At 38.1% G+C, this 18,595-nt stretch overlaps 6 protein-coding genes and 2 non-coding genes across 10 annotated transcripts; 5 read left to right on the forward strand and 3 right to left on the reverse strand.

The window, feature by feature from the left end:
* The first annotated feature begins 955 nt into the window (after positions 1 to 955).
* On the forward strand, positions 956 to 3,450 carry ACT2 (actin 2). 3 transcript variants are annotated; one of them, NM_112764.4, is made up of 4 exons: positions 956 to 1,327; positions 1,771 to 2,234; positions 2,313 to 2,926; positions 3,013 to 3,450. In NM_112764.4, exons 2-4 carry the CDS (start codon positions 1,781 to 1,783, stop codon positions 3,076 to 3,078), a joined length of 1,134 nt encoding a protein of 377 aa, NP_188508.1. In that variant the 5' UTR covers positions 956 to 1,327; positions 1,771 to 1,780; the 3' UTR covers positions 3,079 to 3,450. The 3 variants fall into 3 exon arrangements, with proteins under 3 accessions (NP_188508.1, NP_001319585.1, NP_001327851.1); NM_001338358.1 differs by having other exon boundaries at positions 1,117 to 1,641; positions 2,313 to 3,450; NM_001338359.1 differs by lacking the exon at positions 956 to 1,327 and having other exon boundaries at positions 1,359 to 2,234.
* Positions 3,451 to 3,906: 456 nt separating this feature from the next.
* AT3G18790 (pre-mRNA-splicing factor ISY1-like protein) lies at positions 3,907 to 5,828 on the forward strand. The gene is made up of 2 exons (NM_112765.4): positions 3,907 to 5,005; positions 5,520 to 5,828. The coding sequence occupies exon 1, from the start codon at positions 4,099 to 4,101 to the stop codon at positions 4,999 to 5,001; it is 903 nt and encodes a 300-aa protein (NP_188509.1). The 5' UTR covers positions 3,907 to 4,098; the 3' UTR covers positions 5,002 to 5,005; positions 5,520 to 5,828.
* A 4-nt stretch (positions 5,829 to 5,832) lies between these two features.
* AT3G18800 (uncharacterized protein) lies at positions 5,833 to 6,709 on the forward strand. The gene has a single exon (NM_112766.2). It carries the CDS (start codon positions 5,992 to 5,994, stop codon positions 6,583 to 6,585), a length of 594 nt encoding a protein of 197 aa, NP_566619.1. The 5' UTR covers positions 5,833 to 5,991; the 3' UTR covers positions 6,586 to 6,709.
* A 20-nt stretch (positions 6,710 to 6,729) lies between these two features.
* Positions 6,730 to 10,020, reverse strand: PERK6 (Protein kinase superfamily protein). Its single transcript, NM_112767.2, has 7 exons — positions 9,146 to 10,020; positions 8,204 to 8,866; positions 8,036 to 8,106; positions 7,873 to 7,949; positions 7,582 to 7,726; positions 7,324 to 7,485; positions 6,730 to 7,237 (listed from the first exon to the last, which is right to left on the reverse strand). The coding sequence occupies exons 1-7, from the start codon at positions 9,837 to 9,839 to the stop codon at positions 6,947 to 6,949; spliced, it is 2,103 nt and encodes a 700-aa protein (NP_188511.1). The 5' UTR covers positions 9,840 to 10,020; the 3' UTR covers positions 6,730 to 6,946.
* Positions 10,021 to 10,185: 165 nt separating this feature from the next.
* On the reverse strand, positions 10,186 to 10,259 carry AT3G18815. Its single transcript has one exon. It is a non-coding gene; the product is annotated as a tRNA-Thr (tRNA).
* A 54-nt stretch (positions 10,260 to 10,313) lies between these two features.
* On the forward strand, positions 10,314 to 12,510 carry RAB7B (RAB GTPase homolog G3F). The gene is made up of 6 exons (NM_112768.3): positions 10,314 to 10,564; positions 11,257 to 11,383; positions 11,539 to 11,685; positions 11,776 to 11,856; positions 11,950 to 12,095; positions 12,185 to 12,510. Exons 1-6 carry the CDS (start codon positions 10,512 to 10,514, stop codon positions 12,249 to 12,251), a joined length of 621 nt encoding a protein of 206 aa, NP_188512.1. The 5' UTR covers positions 10,314 to 10,511; the 3' UTR covers positions 12,252 to 12,510.
* A 1,969-nt stretch (positions 12,511 to 14,479) lies between these two features.
* Positions 14,480 to 14,672, forward strand: MIR868. Its single transcript, NR_141597.1, has one exon. It is a non-coding gene; the product is annotated as a microRNA ath-MIR868 precursor (primary transcript).
* Positions 14,673 to 15,088: 416 nt separating this feature from the next.
* Positions 15,089 to 17,675, reverse strand: PMT5 (polyol/monosaccharide transporter 5). The gene is made up of 4 exons (NM_112769.3): positions 17,299 to 17,675; positions 16,838 to 17,184; positions 16,220 to 16,519; positions 15,089 to 16,061 (listed from the first exon to the last, which is right to left on the reverse strand). The coding sequence occupies exons 1-4, from the start codon at positions 17,453 to 17,455 to the stop codon at positions 15,246 to 15,248; spliced, it is 1,620 nt and encodes a 539-aa protein (NP_188513.1). The 5' UTR covers positions 17,456 to 17,675; the 3' UTR covers positions 15,089 to 15,245.
* Positions 17,676 to 18,595: the final 920 nt, after the last annotated feature.

The following is an 18,595-nucleotide window of genomic DNA, read 5'->3' on the forward strand; positions in this document are numbered from 1 at the left end:
CGTGCGATTCACGTGGCTCGCAAAAAAGTTGACTTTTTAGCTTTGATTTAATCTCAACAAACATTAAAAAGTTTATGATGATGAATGATTAGTTTGCTTTTTCTTTTGTATAACATGAGAGGTTACATGTTATTGCTCATATCTTTCACTTACATAGCGCATCGCACGATGATGATTTGATCTGATATACGGTCTGATGGTCATATGTTCAGTTTTTAAGCTAACTAGATGAGTTCAAATACATAAAATCATAATATATGCGTATAGTTAAATATATTTCACCATAGAATAGCTAGCTAACTAATACATGGATCGATGCCAAAAGTCCCAAAACTATATAAGTGACGAGGACACCAACAAACTATTCGTCACGTCGACAAAATTTAGAACGAACTTAATTATGATCTCAAATACATTGATACATATCTCATCTAGATCTAGGTTATCATTATGTAAGAAAGTTTTGACGAATATGGCACGACAAAATGGCTAGACTCGATGTAATTGGTATCTCAACTCAACATTATACTTATACCAAACATTAGTTAGACAAAATTTAAACAACTATTTTTTATGTATGCAAGAGTCAGCATATGTATAATTGATTCAGAATCGTTTTGACGAGTTCGGATGTAGTAGTAGCCATTATTTAATGTACATACTAATCGTGAATAGTGAATATGATGAAACATTGTATCTTATTGTATAAATATCCATAAACACATCATGAAAGACACTTTCTTTCACGGTCTGAATTAATTATGATACAATTCTAATAGAAAACGAATTAAATTACGTTGAATTGTATGAAATCTAATTGAACAAGCCAACCACGACGACGACTAACGTTGCCTGGATTGACTCGGTTTAAGTTAACCACTAAAAAAACGGAGCTGTCATGTAACACGCGGATCGAGCAGGTCACAGTCATGAAGCCATCAAAGCAAAAGAACTAATCCAAGGGCTGAGATGATTAATTAGTTTAAAAATTAGTTAACACGAGGGAAAAGGCTGTCTGACAGCCAGGTCACGTTATCTTTACCTGTGGTCGAAATGATTCGTGTCTGTCGATTTTAATTATTTTTTTGAAAGGCCGAAAATAAAGTTGTAAGAGATAAACCCGCCTATATAAATTCATATATTTTCCTCTCCGCTTTGAATTGTCTCGTTGTCCTCCTCACTTTCATCAGCCGTTTTGAATCTCCGGCGACTTGACAGAGAAGAACAAGGAAGAAGACTAAGAGAGAAAGTAAGAGATAATCCAGGAGATTCATTCTCCGTTTTGAATCTTCCTCAATCTCATCTTCTTCCGCTCTTTCTTTCCAAGGTAATAGGAACTTTCTGGATCTACTTTATTTGCTGGATCTCGATCTTGTTTTCTCAATTTCCTTGAGATCTGGAATTCGTTTAATTTGGATCTGTGAACCTCCACTAAATCTTTTGGTTTTACTAGAATCGATCTAAGTTGACCGATCAGTTAGCTCGATTATAGCTACCAGAATTTGGCTTGACCTTGATGGAGAGATCCATGTTCATGTTACCTGGGAAATGATTTGTATATGTGAATTGAAATCTGAACTGTTGAAGTTAGATTGAATCTGAACACTGTCAATGTTAGATTGAATCTGAACACTGTTTAAGGTTAGATGAAGTTTGTGTATAGATTCTTCGAAACTTTAGGATTTGTAGTGTCGTACGTTGAACAGAAAGCTATTTCTGATTCAATCAGGGTTTATTTGACTGTATTGAACTCTTTTTGTGTGTTTGCAGCTCATAAAAAATGGCTGAGGCTGATGATATTCAACCAATCGTGTGTGACAATGGTACCGGTATGGTGAAGGCTGGATTTGCAGGAGATGATGCTCCCAGGGCTGTTTTTCCCAGTGTTGTTGGTAGGCCAAGACATCATGGTGTCATGGTTGGGATGAACCAGAAGGATGCATATGTTGGTGATGAAGCACAATCCAAGAGAGGTATTCTTACCTTGAAGTATCCTATTGAGCATGGTGTTGTTAGCAACTGGGATGATATGGAAAAGATCTGGCATCACACTTTCTACAATGAGCTTCGTATTGCTCCTGAAGAGCACCCTGTTCTTCTTACCGAGGCTCCTCTTAACCCAAAGGCCAACAGAGAGAAGATGACTCAAATCATGTTTGAGACCTTTAACTCTCCCGCTATGTATGTCGCCATCCAAGCTGTTCTCTCCTTGTACGCCAGTGGTCGTACAACCGGTTAGTACATTTTAGGCTTTTTGTTTATACTCATTGATCATTATTTGAACTGAGCTCTGATTATCTTCCATTGAACAGGTATTGTGCTGGATTCTGGTGATGGTGTGTCTCACACTGTGCCAATCTACGAGGGTTTCTCTCTTCCTCATGCCATCCTCCGTCTTGACCTTGCTGGACGTGACCTTACTGATTACCTCATGAAGATCCTTACAGAGAGAGGTTACATGTTCACCACAACAGCAGAGCGGGAAATTGTAAGAGACATCAAGGAGAAGCTCTCCTTTGTTGCTGTTGACTACGAGCAGGAGATGGAAACCTCAAAGACCAGCTCTTCCATCGAGAAGAACTATGAATTACCCGATGGGCAAGTCATCACGATTGGTGCTGAGAGATTCAGATGCCCAGAAGTCTTGTTCCAGCCCTCGTTTGTGGGAATGGAAGCTGCTGGAATCCACGAGACAACCTATAACTCAATCATGAAGTGTGATGTGGATATCAGGAAGGATCTGTACGGTAACATTGTGCTCAGTGGTGGAACCACTATGTTCTCAGGTATCGCTGACCGTATGAGCAAAGAAATCACAGCACTTGCACCAAGCAGCATGAAGATTAAGGTCGTTGCACCACCTGAAAGGAAGTACAGTGTCTGGATCGGTGGTTCCATTCTTGCTTCCCTCAGCACATTCCAGCAGGTAAAAATTGATCAGATTTTGTTTCGAATTCTCTTACATGCAAATTGAAATCAAAGGCTGATTATTTATGTATATGTTGGTTACAGATGTGGATCTCCAAGGCCGAGTATGATGAGGCAGGTCCAGGAATCGTTCACAGAAAATGTTTCTAAGCTCTCAAGATCAAAGGCTTAAAAAGCTGGGGTTTTATGAATGGGATCAAAGTTTCTTTTTTTCTTTTATATTTGCTTCTCCATTTGTTTGTTTCATTTCCCTTTTTGTTTTCGTTTCTATGATGCACTTGTGTGTGACAAACTCTCTGGGTTTTTACTTACGTCTGCGTTTCAAAAAAAAAAACCGCTTTCGTTTTGCGTTTTAGTCCCATTGTTTTGTAGCTCTGAGTGATCGAATTGATGCCTCTTTATTCCTTTTGTTCCCTATAATTTCTTTCAAAACTCAGAAGAAAAACCTTGAAACTCTTTGCAATGTTAATATAAGTATTGTATAAGATTTTTATTGATTTGGTTATTAGTCTTACTTTTGCTACCTCCATCTTCACTTGGAACTGATATTCTGAATAGTTAAAGCGTTACATGTCTTCCATTCACAAATGAACTTAAACTAGCACAAAGTCAGATATTTTAAGATCGCACCATTTTATATAACCCCAATCGTCAATTCTACTGTTTCAAGTTTTACACCAAAACAATTACGAGGTGTATCTATTCGTTACTCTTTTCGCTTATTAATCCTTTTACATGATGCAAAATATAACAAATTAATTTCAAATTGTCCTGCACATTTGGTTTATACATCTTGATTCCAAAAAGTCAACTCGTTGAAGAATTAATCAATACTCGAAACGAGTCTTCCTTGGGCCCTAAAATATTGTCCTATCTAGTTGATGCTTATATAGCATATATGGGCTAATAAATTGGGCCTTAGCTTTGGAAAAGGACGTAGAACTTGAAACAATTTTTATTTTTCTTTTTCCGGCGAAACAATTATCTAATTACCAATTTAACCCCAATCCTTTCTCAGTTTCTCTCTTCCGCGTCTCTCCTTCTCGTTATCCTGCAAATTAGGGTTTAAGTAAGAAAAAAAAGCTAGAGAAGTATCTCGATCTCTTCTTCTGTTAGATTCTGCTTTCCTTTGAGATTTGCTAGTGTAATCGTAACCTCCGAAGACCCAAGATGGCTCGTAATGAAGAGAAAGCACAGTCGATGCTCAACAGATTCATCACCCAGAAAGAATCTGAGAAGAAGAAGCCAAAAGAGCGTCGACCTTACCTCGCATCAGAATGTAGAGATCTAGCTGAAGCAGACAAATGGAGACAGCAAATTTTGAGAGAGATCGGTAGCAAAGTAGCTGAGATTCAGAACGAAGGATTAGGAGAGCACAGACTTCGAGATCTAAACGATGAGATTAACAAGCTTCTCAGGGAGAGATATCATTGGGAGCGGCGAATCGTTGAGCTAGGTGGTCACAATTACTCGAAACATTCGGCGAAGATGACGGATCTAGAAGGTAACATAATCGATGTACCTAACCCTAGTGGTCGTGGTCCTGGTTATCGTTACTTCGGAGCTGCTAAGAAACTTCCTGGTGTTAGAGAGCTTTTTGAGAAGCCTCCTGAGCTGAGGAAGCGTAAAACTAGGTATGATATATATAAAAGGATTGATGCTAGCTATTATGGGTATAGAGATGATGAAGATGGTATTTTGGAGAAGTTGGAGAGGAAATCTGAAGGAGGGATGAGGAAAAGATCGGTGGAGGAGTGGCGGAGATTAGATGAGGTTAGGAAGGAAGCTAGGAAAGGTGCTAGTGAGGTTGTGAGTGTTGGAGCTGCAGCTGCTGCGGCGAGGGAAGTGTTGTTTGAGGAGGAGGAGGATGTTGTTGAGGAGGAGAGGATGGAGAGGGAGAAAGAGGAGGAGAAAGAGAGGGAATTTGTGGTTCATGTTCCGTTGCCTGATGAGAAGGAGATTGAGAAGATGGTGTTGGAGAAGAAGAAGATGGATCTGCTTAGTAAGTATGCTAGTGAAGATTTGGTTGAGCAGCAGACTGAGGCTAAATCCATGCTCAATATTCATAGATAGAAAGGTGATCATCTCTTCTTGTAAGGCTTTTTAATCATATCATAGTATAATTTTATTGTCTGTAGTTTCTTTTGCAGTTTTTGATCAGAAAATTGACTGAACTGCTGTGTGTTTTAAGAAATTTCGATTAGAGGAATTCTAAAAATTTGTTGATGTTTCTTATATTATTACATCCTAGATTATGATCTTAGAGAATTTGCTAGATCTTGATTTATATTTCCTTAGTAGTCCTGGTCTGTTTGAGAGTATGATAAGGCTTCTGTCGAGTAATGTCATAAAGCGCGATCAATCTATAACAACAACGTACATTCTTGCTTCATTAATCAAGAGTTTCACTGACCTGAGTAATTGACCTAGTACCCTTGTATGTGGAGCTTAGATTTGCAGAAACTGTTATTTCAATGGGACATACTTTAGTTAGTGCCTTAGTGGCATGCATTAGGATGCGAAGGAATTCGTATTATATCTTCTCTTGAATTGAATCTGAGAGGCTGATACATCATCTCTATGCTTCTCAGATGCTCTGTTTTACCAACAAACTCAGCCGCGATGGTCTCTTGCCTAAAGAAGAAACGATGTTGGGCGTTTGAAATATGATTTCATGGAAACAAATGTGAAAGACTCAAGGAGAAGATACAATGTCACTTGGAACTGAACTAGTGTATTCTATTATGTAGCTCGACTTTTGTATCTTTATACTTCTGAATGTAATGCTCATTGCCTGAGGTTTATACATTGTTCCTTTGGCTCTAACTAGATTGGTGCTATGCAGAGACATAAGTTGAGACCAACCACAAGCATTTTTCTGGTTTTGATTTTACTCCCAGTAAAATATTTATTGAGTACGGACAAAACATCAAAAATCAGAACAAGACCGTTGAGATGGATAATACTTGTCTAGAGATACGAACCACACCCACATGTTCCTACACACAATCCCCAAACCATCTCTCTAACCAATAACACTTTTTCTCTCTTCTCAGTCCTTCAATGGCGGACTACGACGACGAAATTGACCAGAATAACCAACCTTTCATCCCCAAAGAAACTGCTCTACAAGCACTAAACTCAATAATCCAGCTCCACTTCGAGAAAACCTTAGAGAAGAAACGAGCCATTGACCACCAGAAGAAGAAGCTCCACAAGCTATTTCAGCTCTTCTTCATCTTCCTCGCCGTAATCTTCTTCTCCCTCTCTCAACCCTCAGGTCGTCTTCACTGCCGCCATTGCTGGGCACCCATCTGCCTCCTATCCTTCTCTCACCTCTTCTTCTACGTCTCCGTCGCTCAAACTCTCCGTTGCATCAACGGCTTCAAGTACCAGCGTCGCTGCCATAAGCTCACTCTCGGTCTCGCCACTCACAAGCTCCGTTTCATCAAGTCAAGAATCGCTGCCGGAGATTTCCTCGGTGGAGGCGACGGTGATGAGGCCTCTGCTGCTGCTTGGGATCTGGAAGTTCCGTATCAAGAACCACCTGATAGCTACTTTGGCAAGTTTAAGAGAAATTGGGCTCTCTATTTTGGGTTCTTGATCCTTCTTTACACTTTCATGATCTCTTTCTCTGTCGTTATCCTCTGTTTCTGAGATCTCTAGAGTGGCATTTTCGTAAATTTTGCAAAACCCATCTGTTTCTTATTATTCATTAGTCCTCAGCTTTAGAATGATCAAGAAGATTGAAATAAAACAAAGTTAGAATCTTTGACATTTGATTCAATCTGGTTACTGAAGCCCTAGTCAATTACTTGATTGAGAGATGGGATTAAGACAGACAATTAGCATTAATAAATCAATTAATCACAATCAAAAGTTTTGAATTTTTTTTCACAGACACAAACACAAATCCAACGGTGACAAAAAGAATAAAAGAGTTGAAAAAAAAAATTCATAGGGGAAACAAAACACAAAAACACAGCAAGGAAGATTGTTTTGAAACTAACAAGCTAAATCAATGGTCTCGGCTAGGAGTGGTTTTGTTGTTGTTAGCTCCTCCTCTACGAATCTCCTCGCTGCTCGAGGAAGACGGGTCAAGCCCGTATTCGCTCGTGTTCCCGTACTCGCTGCTTGCACCGTACTCATGACTATCCAATGCCACTTTCCTGAACTTCTTCATATCCGCACTGTAAGTGCTTGAGTCATAGTCCGAGCTTGAACCCCTCCCGAGGAATGAGCTTTGTCCCGCTTTCCCTCCTTCGCTTAGATCGTCTAGCGTTGCATCTCCCTCCAGAGCCCGAACAATCTGTTTTAACATTGGACCATAGTGATCATTCTCTTGGTGTAAAGTATATGTTTAAAAGAGTGGTCATGTTCAAAAGTAAAACTTGCCTGGCTCATCTTAGGCCTGCGTCTAGCTGAGTGCCTGACGGCTGCAGCGGCACAAGCAACCATTTGTGCCATCTCATGAGGCTCGTATTGGTTTTCGAGACGTGGATCAACTAGTTCACTGTAATCTCCATCCTGAGCTGCGTTTAAGCATATGGGTCTTGCCTGTGTAAAAAAAGTAACCAAGTTTGCATTAGATCACAAGATTCTAACAGAGGAACCATTAATGTGATGAATATATTTAACCATATGATTACGGACCCAATCGACCAAACTGTCTTCCATTTCACCAGTGAGATCAACAGGTCTGCGTCCGGTAACTAGCTCAAGAAGCATCACTCCAAAGGAGAAAACATCTGATCGGTCTGTCAGTTTCCCGCTTGACGCATACTCTGGAGCCAAGTACCTGTCGTTTGATTCACAATTTGAGATTCTTTAGAGAAACAGATTTTCGGATGAGATTATAAAACAAGAATGTTTTTGATATAGAAGTAAGAGCTAATGAAATTTGCAGGAACATTTTTCATCAGCTGGTTTCGCAGTCTTTAGTACCCGAAAGTTCCCATGATACGAGTGGAGACATGCGTAACATTGTCTTGAGATAGCTTCGCTAACCCGAAGTCTGCAACCTGTAGATTTGAGCCAGTCCAGTTAGAGAAAAAATAATACCAACGAATCTGAAAACATTATGAGTTTAAAAATTATAAGAACGTACCTTAGCCTCAAAGGATTCATCAAGAAGAATGTTTGAAGCTTTAATGTCTCTATGAATGATTCTCGGATGACCTAAGTCAACAAAGTCAAGAAAACAAATTTTGATCACAACCTAATCAAACCACTCAAAAAGATTGAATTAATAATTTAGATTTTTGTTTTGACTCACAGTCTTCATGTAAGTAAGCAAGTCCTTTAGCTGATCCCAAAGCAATCTTGAGTCTTGTAGGCCAGTCAAGAACCTTGCCACTTTTACCATGGAGATGGAACTCAAGTGTGTCATTAGGTAAGAACTCATAAACCAACATCCTCTGTCCTCCTGCAATACAATATCCAACAAGAGACACAAGAAACCGATGATGAACTCGGCTAATGATGTCAACCTCAGCCTGAAACTCGCGCTCTCCTTGCCCGCTTCCCGCTTTCAGACTCTTCACCGCAATCTCTTTCCCATTGGGAAGTATTCCCTTGTGAACATATCCGAACCCGCCTTGACCTAACAATCTTGATTGGGAGAAGCCTTGAGTTGCAGCGGCTAGCTCGTCGTAGGTGAATGTGCTCTTGTTGAAACCTAGAGCCACTGAAGGGTGAGGTGGTGGTACCGACGGACCATGTGGTCCTGAGTAGTTTGAGCTAAAGTCGCTACTGTTTCCATTCATACCGCCTGAGACTGGCGGTGGTGGTGGAGGCGGCGATGGTTGCCAGCTTCCTGGTGGTGGTGGAGGCGGTGAATTCATCCAGTTATTATTCCCGTTGGATCCAGGATACTGCTGAGACAGATTCATTACGTGATCGCTCTGGTTATTGTATTGCTGCTGTTGGTATTGATCACCTAAGATAAAACAGAGAATTGTTTTCACCTTGTATCTTGGATAACAAGAAAATGAAAGAAAATCATGATAATGTTTCTTGGGTAACAATATTTTGGAATATTATGAAACTCAAAAACTGTCATGGTTTTTCAATCATATCTCAAATGGATTGTGGAATGTGATTAGAAGTAAGGTTCTTAAGAAAATGCTAGTTTATTGATTAGCTTGGTGCACAAGAAAATGTTCTAAAGTAGAAACTAGGTTAGGCAACGGCTAGGTTTGATGGGTTTTGTATTTACCTTTGCCGGTGGCGTAGCCGTTTCCTGCATAATAGGGCATTTGATGCTTCTTTTTTTTCTTACGACAGCAACAGACGCAGAACAATATCATAACAAGAAACAACAATCCAGCACCAGCCACAATTCCTACGATAGCAGCCGTGTTTGGTTCATTGTTGCCGGAGGAGTTGGAACCACCACCGCTTGATCTAGGAGGAGCCAGCGCTCTTGGTGGGGAAGGAGAGTTACGGTCAGAGTTTCTGGAAGGAGGCGGAGGTGAACGATTGTTGCTTCCTCCGCCATTGTTTTGGTTGTTGTTGTCATTGTTATTCCCATTGTTGTTATTGCCATTGTTGTCATTTCCATTGTTGTTATTACCATTGTTGTTATTGCCATTGTTGTTGTTGTCTTTGTTATTCCCATTGTTGTTGTCGTTGTTGTTATTACCATTGTTGTTGTTGTTGTTGTCATTGTTGTTATTACCATTGTTGCCATCATTGTTATTGTTTCCTTGCGGAGATGGTGGTGATTGTGAGTCTGAAGAAGGCGGTTGAGGTGAACCATTTGAGGAATCATCGGGCGGAGGAGGAGCTGGTGGTGAAGGAGAGGAGGAATCAGAAGGCGGAGGAGAGGATTGTTGTTGATTGTCGGATGATGACGGAGATGGTGGTGTAGGGGACGGCGGTGAATTCTCCGGGGATTGCCCCTCCGCCATAATCTCTCTTTCGGTGTTTTCTTTTTGTATATGATTTTATTTGTAAAGCTCTCTCCTTTTTTTGTTTTTTACGAGAAAGAGATAGAGAGAGAGATGAACAGAGAGAAAACACAAAAACCTCTTTGTGTGTGTTCAAATCCTATTTTTAAAAGAGATGCTTTCAAATCTTTGTTGTTGCTGTTGTTTCTGTATTGGTATTGTCTTCTTTTTGTAGGGTCTATATTTGGGTATTAATACAGCCATGCAAATTATGTACCTTCAACTAAATTTGTAAAACAAGAAAAAGAAAAATTACAGTCTAGAATTTGATTACTTGGTTTTACCAAAATAAAAATAAAAATAAGCATGCTCTCGTTGAGAGTTGAACTCAAGACCTCCCGCTTACTAAACGGGTGCTCTAACCAACTGAGCTACGAGAGCTGCTTGCTGATCAAAACCAATGTACATATAAGTTTGGTAAAGTATAGTTTAATTATTAGAGGAATGATTCACTTTTAGTAAGAAGACAAAATAATAGTCACAAAAGAAATTAGAAGACAGATCAGGAACAGCTAGAAGACTCTTCAGGGCACAGAGAAAACACCCACCACATCACCGTCTTCTTCAACAAAATTTACCACCAGAGATCGCAGATATTTCTTCATTCTATCTCTCTCTTTTAGATCCGATTCGATGCCGTCCCGTAGACGTACCCTCCTCAAGGTCATCATCCTCGGTGATAGCGGGTTAGGTTTCTCTTAACATACTATTTTTTCTTATGTGATTTTGAGTTTTTGGGTGGTTTCGTTTTCCGGGTTTATGAGATTTATCTCGGATTTTGTTTAAATCGTTTTCTTTTGAAGTTTAAATTTGATATCATTTGTTAATCTTTTAGATGACTTTTGTTGAATTTTGTTGTCTTTGTTTTGGTTTGTAAACACTCAAAATTGATCTGCTTTTAATTAAAGGTTTCATGGTGGTGTTGTTTGTTGTTGTTGATCCAAGTATCAGATATTTTCTTCTGTAAAAAATTCAAAATTGAAGAATTGAGATGACATCATAGTCTCATCAAACATTGACGCTTGTAACTTGAGTTCACTATACCACGATTTATTTGTCTGTAGATTGTTTAGAGTTAATTTGATGTTTAATGATTACTTGTTGTTTCTCCAAACTTGCTTATGATCTGATGTTTGGTTTCTTATTAACATTTTGCATGTTCTTGTCTGCATCTGATTTGTGGGTACTGAGTTTGTGCTTGACATTCAAGATCATGTTGGTTTTGTTATGCATTCGTTTTGACTCTTTTTTTTTTTTTGTTTCTCTCTGTTGTTACGTCCTGAAGCAGAAAATGTTTGTGTTATGTCATGACTACATGAAATTGGTGTCTTTACTTGAGTGAAACTAATTTTGACTTCTCTGACTTGTGGTTTTGTAGGGTGGGAAAAACCTCTTTGATGAATCAGTATGTTAATAAAAAGTTCAGCAACCAGTACAAGGCAACCATTGGAGCCGACTTCTTGACCAAGGAAGTACAGTTTGAAGATCGACTTTTCACTTTACAGGTTCCTACTAGTGCTTTATTAGTTAGTCACTCAATATTTTTTTTGAAGTAAGATGCTTGTGCTCAGCTCAACCTTTCACATTTGTGTGAATTACCTTTCTTGCTTGAGCTCACTCACTTGTTCCTGTCTTTACTTTGTCAATGTGTTTATTACAGATCTGGGATACAGCTGGACAGGAAAGGTTTCAGAGCCTTGGTGTAGCCTTTTACCGTGGTGCTGATTGCTGTGTTCTTGTATATGATGTCAATTCCATGAAATCATTTGAAAATCTGAACAACTGGAGGGAAGAATTTCTGATCCAGGTAACATATTCATGCCTTTTCTCACCTCTGTAGACAGAAGAATTCCACAATAAGCAACTACATAAACACTGAGTGTAATATCTCTTGCAGGCGAGTCCATCAGATCCAGAGAATTTTCCATTTGTTCTTATCGGAAACAAGGTTGACGTGGATGATGGAAACAGCAGAGTGGTATGTGCTTGCTTAATTTTCCCATTGTTTATCAATCTTTTGTGAGATGGATGTAACATTAATGTCTATATACAAACACTCATTTGAACACAGGTTTCAGAGAAAAAGGCTAAAGCTTGGTGTGCTTCAAAGGGGAACATTCCTTACTTTGAGACCTCTGCCAAGGTAGGTACTAATGTGGAGGAAGCTTTCCAATGCATTGCCAAGGACGCATTGAAGAGCGGAGAAGAAGAAGAACTGTAAGTTTCAAAAACAAGTCTTACTTCATACATTATTTATATTACGGGTTTGAGTCTCAATGTTCTCTTACCTTTTTCTCTTTCAATAGATACTTGCCAGACACAATCGATGTAGGGACGAGCAATCAACAGAGGTCTACAGGGTGTGAATGCTAAGGAGTATCACCAGAAGGAAACGAGGCCTCTCCTCCCATTATCTCTTTTCGCAAGTTATGTCTACATTATTACTATGTTGTAAATTTTTTCTTTTGTGTGGAAAAGGGATGAGAACAAAAAAAGAAGGAACCCTAAAAAAAAAAGAGATTTGTTTAGTGTTATTTGTGGGGATTTTCATTTATCATGCTAGCTAAATAAATACTCACTTTCATCTTAATTTTAAGTGATGTTTCTTGTTTGCAAAGAAACACTAATAGCTATTATGATAAGTTCACCAATAAGAAAAGTAGAAAATACAGGACATACCAATGGTCCAAAGAAGGGAATTTAATGAAAAAAACCCTCAACTTTGGCTAGATCCATTTTTAAACCCTAAACTATGTTTTTAGTAAAACAAATCCTGAACTAAAACCTGTTAATAAACTTAACCCCACAGTAATTAAATATTAATGGGATATTAATTTCCAAAAAAAAAACCAACGAGACATTTGTATTTAGCGCAAAAACCACATGATGTTCTTTAAAACTGTTTTGAATTTATTACAAAAAAACGTTCTAAATGATTTTGAATTGCTTAATTAGTTTGGATTTTAGAAGCTGAAAGAAAGACACAACAACTTAAAATAATCCAAAGAGTCATGCTTAAATAAATCCAACCAACATAACTATCGAAGCTGTTGCAACACAACAATATTTGTCACAAAAAAAAACAATCGTTTCAGAGGGACAAGATATTCTAAAGTAAAGACTTGTCAAGCATTAACTTTGAAGAGAAGATTGTATTTGCTGAGTGATAGGGTTCTCTTCATCCATTGTTTTCTGTTTTTTCCTTGGTCGTCCTTGAGGTTTCTTGGGTGGTTTTGGCACTGCTTTACGCTTGCATGAACGTTTGTTGTGTCCGACTTGTTGACAGTTGCTGCAAGTCTAAATATGCAAAGATTAAATTAAATAATTTGAAAAGGAAGATCTTGTGAAACATAATTCATTGTTCTCTATTTTACCATTTTAACTTTTTCACGTGTATAAGGAACTTTTTGAGGTGGACGATCTTCAGTTGGATCACGGATTCTGTCATTGTTCTTTGGTCGATTTTTGGAAATTAATATCCCATTAATATTTAATTACTGTGGGGTTAAGTTTATTAACAGGTTTTAGTTCAGGGTTTGTTTTACTAAAAACATAGTTCAGGGTTTAAAAATGGATCTGGCCAAAGTTGAGGGTTTTTTTCATTAAATTCCCTCAAAAGAACTACATAAAAAGGGAGCATCCAAATTGGGCAACTCAAAATTCAAATATCAACTTTAAGAAATGAATTATTGGGAAAACTGAAAATTTGAGTTGATTTTATCTAAGATCTTACATAATGTTCATTCTATTTTTTTGTCCTTATATTTGTTTTTAGGGTTTATTGAACAAATTAAAAAATACTGCAAAATATAGAAAAGAAGCTCGACTTCAATTGGTTTTTTATCAATGTAAGGAAACTCAGAAAGTTGAAAATAAAAATATGGAAATCAAATTACAAAAATACCTTAATACAGTAAACTCTAGTCATCGTGTTTCATTAAACTAAACACTCCTCTCCAAGTTAACCAATGGAGATCAAAGTAAAAAATATTTTAATTTACTCGTATATATTTTATTTTATTATTGTTAACCAAGTTTAAATTACTCGTAGAATTGGAAAGGGTACATACAAATTTCCCGCAAAGTTAGGAAAAAATATGTCCTTCCCCTTCCAACGAATCTCCTTATATATCTATTTTCTAAACTTATATTGGTCTAATTCAAAATTTAAACATCAATTTGAACAGAAACACTCTCCTCTCCAAGTTACAATTACAAATATTTTTGAAAAAAAAACAAAGCGAGATAAAAGTAAAATATATATGAACTTATTCGCATAACTGAAAAGAGGAATACAAATCTCCCGGAAATTTCGAAAGAATATTTGCTTTCCCTTCGAGCTGATCTTGTTTTATAAACCCTAGCTAATAAACTCTCAGCTAATATAAAACCAATGGCCGTGGCCCGTAAAAAAACACAGAAAACATTGAAACTACCGAGAAATAGTCGTCATCTTCTTCTTTTGTCTTCAATTTTCTTCGCTCTTCTTAATGAGGTTTAGGCTAATCTTCATTTTGTATCCGATGGCTAAATGTAATATATGTAATCTGAATCACATTACGAAACAGCCGTTGTCGATGGATATATATATCAAATCTGTTGAATAAGCATTGTCGGCACTTGAGAATGTAAAGTGATGATCAGCTATCGTATTTCATGTCGTAATAGTAGTCACGTTAGGGTGATATAACGAGGCGAGAGTTATATCATCATAGTGCGATTTCTATTATGACATAAAATACGTTTTGGATTTTAAAACACTTGACCTTCTTAAGTGCTGATAATGCTTCTTTCTTATGTTTTGAAATTTGATTAACTTAAGCTTCATATATCTAGTTTTTCGGCTGGTGAAGGGGTTTTGTTTTTTCAGAATTCCCCAATGTGGAGAGTGATGACTCATCAGTTTCAAGCGAAAATTACTCAAACTGTGTTAATTCCTTTGAAAAATAATATTTCTAGTAGTTATTCGTGTGCTTCGTTGGATCTTTTTACATGTTCGTATTGTCAAAAACTTGGGAGAATATAAAAGTTTGTCTTCTTATTTTAATACATGTTGTGAAATATTGTCTACAAAACTAGTGAGTGAGTTTGAGACGTATCAAAACTATTGTCTCCAAAACATTTGGTTTCGTGTGCTTTCTCTTATTTGTGTTTCATTCACCAAAAGTGTGTCGTGACTAGTGAGTTGATATTCTTTTAGGCTCTACCAATTTTGTTCACAGTACCTTTCATCTCAGTAATTATATTAGTTAAATTATTGCAACTCTCATTACGAAAACAGTCACACATACTAAATTTGTTACGCTAATTTGTTCGTTTTATCATTAAACCCACATACCATACAAATTACATATCTGATCAAATTTCCTACGAACTTTGTGTGTCTCCTTCCTTCCACTGCTTGTTTGATCCAATCTCAACCTCGGGATTCGGTACCGTCTTCTCGGGGTTACCCTTAGGCTTACTCTTGGAATCTCTCCACCTGAAACCACTGAAAAGCTCATCCATATCCTCAAGCATCCTCCCTTGCGTCTCCGGCAAGAAAGTGTAAAAGAAAACCCAAGCCACAGTCGCAATCCCTCCAAACAAGTAAAACGCTCCACCAGTAGTCATCGCTTTCGACATTGGAAGAAACGATATCGAGATCACACCACTAGTCACTCTGTTCACCACCACACCCATACTCGAGCCCTGTGATCTCAACCTCAACGGGAATATCTCCGAGCTATAAACCCAAGTTATCGGTCCAGCTCCTATCGAAAACGTAGCTACATAAGTCATCACCGTAGCTATAGCTACAACCACAGCCCACATCACTTTCTTCTCTGACTGGTCTATAATCGTTAGAGAAGTCCCTAACGCTGCTAGAGATAGTACCATTCCTCCTACGCTGGTTAGAAGCAATGGTCTTCTCCCGATTCTGTCGAGTAAGAAAGTGGCGACTAGTATGAATGATGTCTTCACTACTCCTACTGCTACAGTCGCTAGAAGCTGTTGGTGATCGGTTTTGAGTCCGGCGGTTTTGAAAATTCGCGGTGAGAAGAGAACCACCGCGTCGATACCGGAAGCTTGCTGGAAGAAATGGATTCCGATTGCGGCGATCATAACACGACGCACGGCTGGTGTTGGTCGGATTAAAAGCTCTCTCCAAACTCCTTCTCCATGACTGTTCCTCCTCGACACCTGAAATTATTGAGAAATTAGGTCAAAATCTGGCCGGAGAAATCGCGAATTCGAATTCAATTGGTTGAAATTAGGTCAAAATGTGGCCGGAGAAATCACGAATTCGAATTCAATTGATCAAAATCTCGATTCGGATTTCAATTGGTGAAGTGTGTAACCTGAACGACGTCGTCGTGGCAATCGGCGGGAATACCAGCGGCGTGTTTGATGTCTTCGAGACGGAGAGTTGCTTCGGTGGGGGAATCAGAGGTTTTGTCCAGAACGCGCTTGGCATCACCGAGACGGCCTTGCATAACGAGCCACCGTGGAGATTCCGGCATAGCGAGAACGCCGATAGCGAGTATCACGGAAGGTACGGCTCCGATTCCGAGCATCAGTCTCCATCCTACCTTCAACGGCAAGTTCGAGAAAGCCAGATTTGATACGTACCCGAGCATAATTCCGGCGTTGATAAACACCTGTACACGTCACCATAATCACTGCCACGTCAGATATTACTTTCATTCTTTTTTTTAGTATGAATAAAAGTCAAAATAAACCGCCAAATTGTTTGGTAATTTTTTTCAATGATAATTAAATTTTATTTCAAGGTTGATAAAACAATTATAATCTGGTCAACTTTAACAGTTTAGTAACACTAAAAAGCGTTTAAGTAAAAAAAAAATAGTTTACGATTATTATGTTTTATGTTTATAATGTTTTATCATATTGTTTAAGTAAATAATTAACACTATATGTTTTGAAATTTTTATGTAAACTATTATTGTTTTTTTTACCTCGGGGAAGGAATTGAGGAAGCCGCGGGAAGATGCCGGAGAGACTTCGGCGGTATAAACTGGTGCGATCATGAGAGCATATCCGACGCCGATACCGGCGATGAACCTTCCGAACATGAGGAAAGCGTAGTTAGGGGACAATCCCATAAGGATAGCTCCGGCGAAGAATATGGCTCCAGCCAACACGATAGTGTAACGCCGACCAATCCAGTCAGAGGTTCTTCCGGCGGCGCAAGATCCTATAAGTGAATAGATGTTGAGGCTTCCAGCGAGAATCCCGATTTGTAAATCATTAATCTTCAAATCTCTCTTTATATAAATCATTGCTCCACTCATCACTCCTATATCTGCAAAATATACACTTAAATTAGAATCAATAAAGAATATGTGTGTGTGTATATTATTGGTAGAGTTTTCATTTTTTGCGTTGACCGGAAAAGAGTTCAACGAGAAAACTATACCATAACCAAGGAGGATAGAAGTCATGGAAGCTAAGATAGCACACGCGAATGCATAATTGTTCCTCTTTGGTGGTTTAGCCGGCAGAACTGACTCCGGCACATGTTTCACCGGTGGTGGCGACGGGGCCGTTCGGTTTTCCGGTGTGGCACCTGTCATTATGATAGAGAATGGGGCGAGAGAGAGATAGAGAGTTGTGAGGATTAATGAGTAGACTAACAACAACTTGTGGTAAGGAGCTGTGTGTCTTATATAGAACAGACGTGTGTGTATTCAGAGTCCAATGAGACAAGGGCAAAATCGTCCGAGAGTATGGGAAAACTGTCCTAAAATATCGGTATCATTACATTTGTTTTTTGTTCTTGGTTAAAGAACATTTGCACGTTTCGTTTAGAGACAAAACAAAAACATTTTATCAGTAGAACAAACGGCAACTAATGATACATAAATTTCAGTTTAATATGTAATTAACTATGTATTATTGAATTATACTCTACCAACAAAAAGGACGACCACAAATAATAATAATAAATTGGAGGGCCTAAAGGTAATTACGAAAGGATACTTGTTGTCCATGACTCCATGTGAGCTTGTTGAATGTTGACTGTTGTTGTCGACTTGATCTTGAGGATTGAGCTCATATTACAGCTCAAATAATTTTATTTTATTTCAATTTGTAATATTTTATATCCTTCTGTAACATATTTAATGGTGAAAACAAGATTTTTTTTTAAAAAACACAACGAGATAATTAATATGTTTGTTTGATATGATAAGTGCTAGTTTATGATATACTTATACACTGCCAATAATTTACACTGAGATTCGGTCCAATGACATTACAGATTATTTATTTAAGTTCCTGATGAACCCATAAATATTAATTGGCTTTTGTTTTCTTATGAATCCGTAAGCTAGTGCATTTCACTCTGCGTACCTTGCTGCGAGGTTGAAATATGTGTTTCCACTTAATTAGCTAATGATGGCGAAAAAACAACTTATTAACATTACACATGTCACATGATGACCAAGAAGAACATGTAAATACTAAACTGTATGCATCTCTTATCGAAGAACAAATAAGTAACACGAATGTAATTGCAATTTTCTCATGCTTTTAACTGCAAAACTAATCTCTCATTTTCAAATTCTCTCGTAGCTTTAAATAATGACTATGCACGCATGTTTTCCACGTATAAGATCAGAAATATAAAATCCGATAGACTTTGAGTATTTATAAATAATTTAATTAATTGATTAATGATTTTTTTCACGTTCACAACTGAAAATTAAGAGGTT

This window comes from Arabidopsis thaliana, chromosome 3 (assembly GCF_000001735.4).
Source record: "Arabidopsis thaliana chromosome 3, partial sequence".
In the NCBI taxonomy this organism is placed as follows: Eukaryota; Viridiplantae; Streptophyta; class Magnoliopsida; order Brassicales; family Brassicaceae; genus Arabidopsis; species Arabidopsis thaliana.

Excerpts from the sequence above, each read along its gene's own strand:
- PMT5 (NM_112769.3), bottom strand. The coding sequence starts at position 17,455 with ATGACAGGTGCCACACCGGAAAACCGAACGGCCCCGTCGCCACCACCG. Across the intron at positions 16,520-16,837 it reads TCCTCAATTCCTTCCCCGAG|GTGTTTATCAACGCCGGAAT; the intron begins GTAAAAAAAACA and ends TGACGTGTACAG. Across the intron at positions 16,062-16,219 it reads GCCACGACGACGTCGTTCAG|GTGTCGAGGAGGAACAGTCA; the intron begins GTTACACACTTC and ends CAATAATTTCAG.
- AT3G18790 (NM_112765.4), top strand. The coding sequence starts at position 4,099 with ATGGCTCGTAATGAAGAGAAAGCACAGTCGATGCTCAACAGATTCATC.
- PERK6 (NM_112767.2), bottom strand. The coding sequence starts at position 9,839 with ATGGCGGAGGGGCAATCCCCGGAGAATTCACCGCCGTCCCCTACACCA. Across the intron at positions 8,867-9,145 it reads CGGCTACGCCACCGGCAAAG|GTGATCAATACCAACAGCAG; the intron begins GTAAATACAAAA and ends GTTTTATCTTAG. Across the intron at positions 7,238-7,323 it reads GCAGGCCTAAGATGAGCCAG|ATTGTTCGGGCTCTGGAGGG; the intron begins GCAAGTTTTACT and ends ATGTTAAAACAG.
- AT3G18800 (NM_112766.2), top strand. The coding sequence starts at position 5,992 with ATGGCGGACTACGACGACGAAATTGACCAGAATAACCAACCTTTCATC.
- ACT2 (NM_112764.4), top strand. The coding sequence starts at position 1,781 with ATGGCTGAGGCTGATGATATTCAACCAATCGTGTGTGACAATGGTACC. Across the intron at positions 2,235-2,312 it reads CGCCAGTGGTCGTACAACCG|GTATTGTGCTGGATTCTGGT; the intron begins GTTAGTACATTT and ends TCCATTGAACAG. Across the intron at positions 2,927-3,012 it reads CCCTCAGCACATTCCAGCAG|ATGTGGATCTCCAAGGCCGA; the intron begins GTAAAAATTGAT and ends TGTTGGTTACAG.
- RAB7B (NM_112768.3), top strand. The coding sequence starts at position 10,512 with ATGCCGTCCCGTAGACGTACCCTCCTCAAGGTCATCATCCTCGGTGAT. Across the intron at positions 11,686-11,775 it reads GGGAAGAATTTCTGATCCAG|GCGAGTCCATCAGATCCAGA; the intron begins GTAACATATTCA and ends TATCTCTTGCAG. Across the intron at positions 11,857-11,949 it reads ATGATGGAAACAGCAGAGTG|GTTTCAGAGAAAAAGGCTAA; the intron begins GTATGTGCTTGC and ends ATTTGAACACAG.